This window comes from Nicotiana attenuata, chromosome 6 (genome assembly GCF_001879085.1).
Source record: "Nicotiana attenuata strain UT chromosome 6, NIATTr2, whole genome shotgun sequence".
Lineage (NCBI taxonomy): Eukaryota > Viridiplantae > Streptophyta > Magnoliopsida > Solanales > Solanaceae > Nicotiana > Nicotiana attenuata.
Genome location: NC_031994.1, coordinates 22,339,607 through 22,349,868, shown reverse-complemented (window position 1 = coordinate 22,349,868; position 10,262 = coordinate 22,339,607). Strand labels below are relative to the sequence as shown.

General features: G+C 40.5%; 1 protein-coding gene across 1 annotated transcript; it reads left to right on the top strand.

Moving 5' to 3' along the window:
- Nucleotides 412-1,665, top strand: LOC109227690. The gene is made up of 3 exons (XM_019392886.1): nucleotides 412-637; nucleotides 716-1,353; nucleotides 1,438-1,665. The coding sequence occupies exons 1-3, from the start codon at nucleotides 412-414 to the stop codon at nucleotides 1,663-1,665; spliced, it is 1,092 nt and encodes a 363-aa protein (XP_019248431.1).

Genomic DNA, 10,262 nt, shown 5'->3' with positions numbered 1-10,262 from the left:
AGGGTTTTGGGTAAGGGGGTAATTAAAAGGAGTTGGTTTATTAGGGGCCGTTGATCATGTGAGATCAACAGCCAAGATAAAAGAATGAGGTTGGGCGAGTCGTTTGGAACGAGTCGCGATCGGGTTTATTAAAGGGGTGTTTGGTTTTGGGCTTGAGGTAATTGGGCTAAGGTTTGGGTTCGAAAAATAGGTTAAAAATTGGGCTATTATTTAAATACCCTAAAATTATGAAAATACTTTATAAAAAATGCTTATAGCATATGTGTACAAGGAAAAGGAAAGGCTAAAGCTAAGGAGAAAACACAGGAGGAGGAGCTAGATCCGGACAGTGACAATGAAGAAAATTGGCTAGATCTGGGCAATTATCGAAATCAAACAACAATAGTGAATTCTAGCAAAACATTGACATCGATGGAAAACTCAAACAAAGGAAATAGTGTAATGAGGATTGTAAGTGAGACACCCAGCTCGAGTGTGGTACAAACCAATGGAACAGTGCATGCAAGCCCAGGCAAGGAACAGAGGGCTAATCCTATGGATAATCAGAAGGTAAACCAACAGAAGAGCTCAATTCCAACAGTAGATAAGGGACGATCATGGGCAGGACTACTTCAGGAGAACAAGTTAGTAGCAAAAGGTATGAATCTAACCTATATACCCCCGATAATGAAGGATTGTGAAGTAGTAGTATAGTTGATCGATGAGGACATTGAAGAAGAAAACCTAAAGTGGACTAGAGCTGTTATACTCTATGTGGTGGGGAATACTTCATCAATTGGAGCTATTAAAAGGTTCATCACTAATCAGTGGGCAAATGTGCAGAAACCTAAGGTGCTATTCCATAACGATGGCTATTTTATTATCCTGCTTAGTACTAATGAAGAGAAAGAGAGGGTGATGATGAATGGACCTTATACAATTAACAGTAGGCCAGTTATGATGAGGCAATGGTCGGAGAGTTTTGATTTCAATGAAGAAGTGCTGAGGACTATTCCCCTGTGGATCAAGTTTCCAAATCTGCCTCTTAATCTTTGGAGCAACCAAGCTTTAAGTAAAATTGGAAGTGGATTGGGAAAACCATTATATGTTGATGCTTGCACAACAATTGCAGAGAGAATTATATATGCCGGGGTTTTAATTGAGATGGATGTTACAAGGCCACTGCCAGAGAAGATTAAGCTCTATGATCCTAAAGGCAAGGTGTTAGAGCAATTAGTACACTATGATTGGAAGCCAATGTACTGTCAGAAGTGTTGTCAACTAGGCCATATATGTAAGGACCAAAGGAAGCAGAAACAGGATGGAATGATACAAAAAACTGGGGAAGGAATGCAGAAGCAGGAATGGAGGAAAGTTAGATGACTTGAACCTGTAGCTGATAAAATTGATGCCCAAGGGAGGTTCATTAAACAATTGGGGGAAGTCTCAACTTTGCAGCAGAGTAATCCAAAGGTTGAACCACAATGGCAAGTAGCTCGAGGCAAATCTGCTACAAAGAAGCATGCAGATGTCATAAGGGAGAAGGAAGTGGACATTGGTAATGCGTTCAAAACACTGGTTGATACTGCTCAAAAAATTGTCCAACTGTCTGAAGCCCAAGATGAAAAAGAGAAGCAGAACAAGAAGGCTAGGGAAAGTTTTCCACAACTATCTATCATATCATGATGAGCTTCATAGCATGGAATGTAAGGGGTTTGAATAAAGTGTATAAACAAAAAGAACTAAAAAAATTCTTGATAGTTTATATGAGTCCACCAAACTGTAGAGTACCTGGTCCTCTATGAGTTTTCACTGAGAATATTAATGAAACAGTAAGTAACTGAGACACGGGATTTTTTACGTGGAAAAATCCCACTCAAGGGGACAAAAACCACGACCTACACTTGTAGGCTTTCAACTTCACTAACTTGTAAACACACTATTACAAGCCACTTTATAATGACTCTATTACAAAGACTTCAACTCAACTAACTTGTGATACACTTACCACAAGCCACTTTGTCACTCACTAGTTATAAAGACTTTAACTTATGACTAACTCTAGTCACAACACAAACTCAGAAAGTTTATGGTTTTACAAAGGGGTTCCTAAGCAACGCTTCTAGCTAAGCAATTTAAGAATTACAATAAGAACAATCACAAAGTTACAACTCAACTAAGGAAAACAAAATACTCGATTTAGGAACTGGTCCGTAGTAGCGTTTAACTTTGTTCTTCAAGCTCTTGAGAGATAAGTTCACTGTTTGCAGAAGACTTGAATGCTTAAAGTAAAATCTCAAGTGTTCAAGTGATGTTTTGTTATAATGCTCTTGTTAATACACTCTTGATGACATCACTTGAATGATGTAAGCATTTGGTCAGTCAAAGGTAAGTGACTGCAAAACTGCTGCACTGTGTGCACTGTTTCTGTGGCAGTCACTTTCTAGCTATGCACAATTGACTTTCGTACTGATGTCAGGGAAACACAAGGGATCAGGTCCTTTACTTGTTTCTCTATTTTCTATACTTATAGCAGTTCACATTAGCTGGAGTCCAGGCTAGAATCCGTTCATTTGTAATGTGTACAAAGTGTGTCAGGTTCCCTATCTGGTTCTTGACAGTAAGTTTGTTAGATCATCAAAACATAAGGCAAAGACATTGAAAACCCATCAATTTCCCCCTTTTTGATGATGACAAACTTAGACATTGATAACATGTTATTAGAGCAGAAATAACCAGATGAGGTAACAGGAACTCCACAAGTTCCCCCTGACGTTATGTTTCCCCCTTAATCAAATCCCTGTTTCAATTATACAATTATACTTCCCCCTTTTGGCATCATTAAAAATACACAAGCAGAGAAACATCATAAAGAAGACTAGCCTAGCTAACTCATGCCACATATGTGCACACAACATGATAGAGAAGAGAAACAGAGAATACAAGAATTGAGATATCAAAAGAGGATAGAATATATATATATATATATATATATATATATATATATATATAAAACATATGCCTTTGCTTAAAAAGCAAAGGCAGAATTGGACTATTGAAAACGGGAGCAGTACTGATACATCCCAACCACATCAAAACAAAAGAAAACAAACACAACTACCAAGTCATTAAAATAACAAGAGACAATCCAGAAACTGGTCACTGAAAGGGTTACTTAGAGGGCACTAGGAGTAGAGGGCTTGGAAGCTGCAGCAAGAGTTTGGAGAACTAGGTCTATTCGGGCATTGGCCGACTTTTGCTCATTGAGAAATTCTGCTTTCAAGTTCTCCACTTGTGCCCTGAGATCAGCATTTTCTTTTATCAAACGAGCCACTTCCTCATTTGACTCCGGAGCCCCTTGGGCCTGCTGACCTTCGAGGATACCATTCCTAGCCTTCAACCTTCGAATCTCCTCAGTTGCACTATTTTGAGCATTAATGAGTTGTGAGATGGTTGATGTACTGCCTAACCCCCCATTCTTCTCTATGCACTCACATTCTTCCAACGTTGTTTATGAGAAGGTCTGCTTCTTGGTTCCTACCTTGCCTTGCCCCAGCGGCACCTTGAAAAACTTAAACATTTGTGTAAGCAGAAACCCATATGGAAGATCATGATTACCATCCTTAAAGGTTGCCACTTTTTGCATGTGTTCAATCATGATAGCAGGCAGGTTGACAGGGGTAAAGCCATCCAGTTGCTCCATTAAAAACAGGTTAGACTTAGAAATCATAGACCTCCTCTCAGCACGAGGCAACAGAACTTTGTTCACCAACTCGAAGAGAAACTGATAAACAGGGAGTAATGCCTTCTTGTGAATCTGGTCCCCCTTTTGGTTCGCATTATCCTTTACCACAGCATTTCGGAAATTATACTGACACGCATCTTTCACACTAGACACACCAACCGTAGGGACCTTTAGAATATCTCCAAGCAGACTCACGTCAAACACAATGTCCACCTTATTTACTAAGGCACAGATATGGTCAGTATCAACGGGAAAGAGGCTGGCATAAAAGCTTTGAACCTCATCCTCATACACTTTGGGTGCATCCATTTGGAACAGATACCCCCATCTTTGAAACTCAACCATTGAACGAACTTGACGCATACCAGCCATATCAGAAATTGCTGGGTCAAAAGTGGGACCCAACAGGACCTTTTGGTGCCTTAAGCGTTCTGAAGCAGAACTAGTTTCACTCCTCATCATTTTCACAGAAACAGGTTCCTCAACGGTTTCAGATTTTCGTTTGCCAGACTTCACACCACTTGATTTTCCTTTTCCCTTAGACTTGACTAACACATCCTCATCAGAAGCGGAGAGCTCACTCACAACATCCTTCAACTTTGAACTTGGGGTTGTAACATTCTCTGTGGAAGCAGATTCCTTCTTCTTCTGGGACCTTCTTACTAGGGAACTAGGTTCCTCAGTTATTTCCTCCTCAACCTCCACCACTGGGACAACCTTATCACACACTATAACATTGTCTTTCACCAATCTCCTCCTTTTCTTCTTACTGCTTTTTCTGCTCTTTTGAAGGGCAGAGTCATAGGCTACCTTTACTTGCAATCTAGTAGTAGGCCGCTTAGTAGAAGACTCAGGAGTGGACACTACCCTTCGCTTGACTATGAAAGTATCAAGAGCAATGTTATCTAGATCCTCCTCATCACTAGACCTCATCTCAAGGACTTGAATGTCCAAGGGCGCAACAGCAAATGCAGGAGCAGAACTGGCCTGGGAGTGAGAACCCTGACCTGTTTCCTCCAGAGAGGGGTCAGGTTCCTCACGAGAGGGCCCAGTAGTTTCTGCTAGTGTAGAGCCCTCAACAACCACCATGGCTCCTTCTTCCCCCTAACCCTGTATCTCGTTCCTCTAAGAAATTATCTCATGTAAGACGCCATCAGCAAATACCACAAAGATGGTCACGAAATTTTCTTCCTCAATAGGCTCCATGGCCACCATGGAATCTGAAGCAATAATGGCCGAAATTTCTGCGACTTCAGGACTTTTACCCTGTTCTGCACTTTTTCCTTGATCAATGGGAAACTCAGAAGATAAAGAAGAAGGATCAACAATTTTAGGGGTTTCTGGGATAGTCAACTTAGAACTGGAGGGAGATGGGGAATCTGGGTTAGGAGTGATTTCAGAGATAAGAACAGGAGTGGTTACAGAAGACTCATTGGGGACGGAGGACTCCATGGGTTTTTCAGTATTAGAGATGACTAAGGCAGGGATTTTGGAGTTTGTGGCAGCCATTGAAGAGATAGAGAGAAAGTTCTTTCGAGAAGTTCTAATGGAGGACTATGGTTGGTGAAGAAAGTAGAAGGGTTTTAATGAAAGTGGATAATTATGAAGAGATAGATAGGAACAGATTCTGAAACAGCGGTTGTGCTTGGAGAAATGCAACGTTTCAGATGGAGATGGAACGATTTAAAGTGAAGGGACGTGACAGCAGGGTCTGAAAAAGGTGGAGGACATGGCAGTTGATATTTGTACCTTTTCAAGATGTGTATTAAAGAATGCACAGAACTACTAACCTTTGGTACAAGAACCAGGTTCTTGACCTGTTATTGAAAATTTCAATCCTCTTTTATCATCCATGCAATGCATCTACAGCTTCTGTACTCATCATGCGTGTTTACCTGCAACGGTATTGAAGTGAGTTAGACTGGGTCAGAAAACACTTTAGCTAGCCTTACCTGAAGATGATTTTCATAGCCGATTGATGAGGAATCAGGTTCTCAATTGGGCCTCAATAGCCCCAGCTTCACCCTGTTTCTTTCAAAATGTTCCCTACTCGATGCTTTGGTGAAGATATTTGCAATTTGGTCTTCTGTGCTGCAAAACTTCATACAGATCAGCCCTTTCTCCACATTGTCCCTCAGAAAATGATGTCTCACTTCAATGTGCTTGGTTCTTTTGTGTTGAACTAGATTCTTAGCCATGTTGAGTGCACTAGTGTTATCACATAGAAGAGGCACACACTCAGTAAACACCCCAAAATCCTCCAGTTGGTGCTTAATCCATAGGAGTTGAGCACAGCAAGATGCTGCAGCTACATATTCTGCTTCAGCTGCTGAAAGAGCCACTGAGTTTTGCTTCCTTGTGCCCCAAGAGATGAGACATGACCCTAGAAAGTGAGCCATCCCAGAAGTGCTTTTCCTATCCGCAAGATAACCTGCATAGACAGCAGCAGCATACCCAATGAGATTAAAACTGTCACCTGAGGGGTAATACAGGACCAGGTCCTGTGTCCCCTTAAGGTATCTCAAAATTCTTTGGCAGCCTTCAAATGAGATTCCTTGGGATTTGATTGAAACATTGCACATAGCCCCACACTGAAGACAATATCGGGTCTGCTGGCAGTGAGTAGAGAAGGGACCCAATAATGCCTCTATATATAGTTTGATTCACAGGAGATCCAATTTCATCCATGTCCAGTCAAGTAGTTATTGCAATGGGAGTGTCTATTACTTTTGATGCTTCCATATCAAACCTCTTCAAGAGCTCCTTGATGTATTTCTGCTGACAAATGAATGTACCCTTTGTGGACTGCTTCACTTGAAGACCCAAGAAGAAATTCAGCTCCCCCATCATGCTCATTTCAAACTCACTTCCCATGAGCTTTGCAAATTCTTCGCACAGAGATTCAGTTGTTGCCCCAAAAATGATATCATCAACATAAACCTGAACAATGAGCAGGTTCCTTCCCCATTTATTTAGGAACAAGGTGTTGTCAATTTTCCCTTGTGTAAAACTATTTTCCAGGAGGAACTTTGACAGCCTTTCATACCAAGCTCGAGGAACCTGCTTCAACCCATACAATGCTTTGTCCAGTTTAAACATATATGCAGGGTGTTCATGACATTCAAACCCTGGAGGTTGCTTCATATAAACTTCTTCCTTAAGAAGTCCATTCAGAAATGCACTTTTGACATCCATTTGGAACAAGGTGAATTCCATATGAGATGCAAAAGCGATTAGGATTCTAATAGCTTCCATGCGAGCGACCGGAGCAAACGTTTCATCATAATCAATCCCTTCCTCCTGATTGTAGCCTTGAACCACTAGCCTGGCCTTGTTCCTTGTAGTGTTTCCATGTTCATCAAGCTTGTTCCTGAATACCCACCTGGTTCCTATAATGGTTCGATCTGAGGGTCTAGGTAGTAGGTGCCAGACATTGTTCCTTTCAAAGTGATGCAGCTCATCTTGCAAGGCTGTAATCCAATCTGCATATTTCAGGGCTTCCTTGATATTTTTGGGTTCTATTTGGGAGAGAAAGGCTGAGTAGGCAAGTGAATTTCTGGCATTTGACCTGGTTTGTACTCCAGAGTCTAGAGGAGTGATTATGTTGTCAAGAGGATGAGAGCTTTTGTGTTTCCAGTTAGACATTTGAGGTTCATTTGTAGAAGAGGTGGGTATATCTAACTCGTTCTCCTGTGTTCTTCTCTCAGGTACTAGTGGAGTACCCTGTACTGCATCAACCACTCTTTCTTCAGCTTTAGTGGTTGTAATTGAGGTACCTGGTTCCATTGAAGAAGAGGCAGCATTGTCTCCACTTGGATCTTTCACTTGGCTCATCATATCTGCCTTTCCATTTGTCATGTCAATGACTTCACCGGGAACCAATAAGGGCTCTCCATCTTGATCATCTTTAGCACTTTTCTTAGAGGAAGGATAGGACTCATCAAAGATAATACGAACACTTTCCTTAACACATTGAGTCCGCTTGTTGTATATCTTGTAAGCTTTGCTTTGAGAAGAATACCCCAGAAAGATTCCTTCATCACTCTTGGCATCAAATTTACCAAGCTGATCCTTTCCATTGTTGAGAACATAGCATTTTCACCCAAATGTTCTTAGGTGAGTCAGCTTGGGTTTCCTTCCATTCAGCAACATATATGTTCTTGTATCTCTTGGCCACAAGTACCAACCAGTTACCAGATTAGTAATTGTACATATCTTGGACAAGAACTCCACTTTGTTTCCTTTATCACAGATCTGAGAGACACTCAAGAGACTGTACTTAAGGCCATTGACATAGTACACATTCTCAATAGAGTGAGTGAGTGTTTTCCCGACTTTTCCAACTCCAAGAATGTACCCCTTTTTCCCATTGCCAAAGGATACACTCCCTCTTTGCAGGGCTTTTAGTAAAAGAAAGTTCATGGTGTTCCAAGTCATGTGCTTTGAACATCCACTATCCATGAACCATTGTTGACTATGATGTTCTCAACGTCAATACCATACAAGAGGGGGGTGACTTTTGTGGTACCCAATTTTTGCTCTAGAAGAACCTGGTTCTTCTAGGTGTACTAACTACTACTGTTTGCGGAATAATAAGCACATAAAATAAAGAACACAGAGATTCTTACGTGGAAAACACCTGGCTCAAAAGGTGAAAAAACCACGACCTACTACTTAGTAGGATTTTCCTAAACTTCCACTAAAACACTGAGCCAAAACAGCATTTACAAAACTCTTTGTAAACCTAAGGATTACCTCTAACCCGATGTAGCAACCAACCTCTAACTGTTACGACAACTTCAAGTTAACTCTAACTTGAATACTCAAAATACCTATTACAATTGCTTCTAGATAAAGCTGAAAGGTACAATATGAAAACACCTACTACAATTGAACTAAAAATAAAGAAAGACACATAAAACTCTTTATGGAGCTGGTTCTTCAATCTGGTTCATGTAGCTTCAGTTTTGCACACTTGAATCACACACGAACTGCTTGCAAAAAGCCTTGCTATTTTGCTCTCAATTCACGTTTAACTTCTGCGTTTTTGTGCAACACATGTAATATGAGAACATCCTGCAATTTATAGAGTTAGTAGATGAGGAAATAACTAGAGTTCTGATGCAACTCTTCCTTGGTGGAAGAGTTCTAGTTGATTTCAACTTCTAACTCCTTCCCTATCTTGAATTGTGTTCTCTTTGATTAAGGACTCCTTCTCCTTATCAATTATTCAACCTTTTCGATCAGGAGATATTAAATACATCAAGTTAAGCTTATCTCCTACACGTGCGACCCACATGCTCGAATCTGCCCGTTTTTGTGCACCTGAGTGATGGACCTGGTTCATTATGAGTTTCTTTGTCAGTCTTCAAAACTAACCTTTACTTGGGCCAACAAATTCCCCCTTTTTGATGATGACAAACTCTATGCTTTTCATAAGTTTAGGCCCTGTTTCAACTCAGCTCAACATCAACATAATGTTAGAAACATTTTTCCTTTTTATCACTTATCATCAAGAACCAGGTACATTAGGTTATAAACATCACTGTTCAAAGTGTAAACATCACTTGTTTAAAGCACAACCTTTTTCCCCCTTTTGGCATCATCGAAAAGTTGCATAAAAATGTGAGATAACCAGATTTTAAAGCTTACTCATGGCCACTGGGGCTACTTCAAATGCAAGCATGGATTAATCATCATAGATCAAACTAAGAATTTCAACCATCAAAGAAATATAAACAAACAGTTAGAGCAAGAACAGTGAATTTCATTGATGATTGATAAGATTCTACCACAAAGCATAAGAAGAAATAAAATACTGAAAACATGAGCAAAAGAAACAAAACGTCCCGAACTGGGTCACTGGTTGATCTACATTAGGTTAGGAGTCTTAAGGATTGGAAGAGGTAGGGGCTGGGTTATTTGCTTGGAGAAGTTTCAGCATGTCTTGAAGAATTCCATCATTCTTCTCCTTTTCCCTTGCAAGTTCAGCCTTGCCATCTCAGCATCCTTTGCCTGAATCTAACTTTGCTATTGATAGGTGTCTTTTTAGATGAACCATATTCATTAGGAATGACATTGACTTCATAATCGCTAGCAAGCAGAGTATTAACCCCAAAATGATCCTTTCTTGTACTAACCTCCCACTTCTTCATAGGTACCTTGAAATGTGCAAGCATAGTTGTGAGAATGAAAACATAGGGAATGGCATGAGTTTTGGTGCCATTGATAACCCTATCAGTAGGTCCGCGAGGGTTTCCTGTTCAGATGGAACAAGTTCATCTATATTTTTTCAAGTTGAACCAACCCCTCAGCAGCTTCGCCAGACCCACTTCCCCCTGTTTTGCTCACACTCTTCAATAAATTCCTCTCCCCAAACAACCATTGCACCATTTTCTTTTGTTATACCAACATGAGTGGGTGAAGAATCAACCACTCTTGTACCATTTCCCCTCATAGTACTCCTAGCACCCTTGCTCTCTTTTTCGTTTCACTTTTTATTTTTACCACCAACTTCTCCAGATTCTTTAGTCTCAAC

What these genes read in the sequence shown, in the direction of transcription:
- LOC109227690 (XM_019392886.1), top strand. Translation starts at nt 412, where the DNA reads ATGGAAAACTCAAACAAAGGAAATAGTGTAATGAGGATTGTAAGTGAG. An exon ending in GAACAAGTTAGTAGCAAAAG is followed by an intron (nt 638 to 715) that starts GTATGAATCTAA and finishes AGGACATTGAAG; the next exon opens with AAGAAAACCTAAAGTGGACT. An exon ending in AGAAGCAGGAATGGAGGAAA is followed by an intron (nt 1,354 to 1,437) that starts GTTAGATGACTT and finishes TCAACTTTGCAG; the next exon opens with CAGAGTAATCCAAAGGTTGA.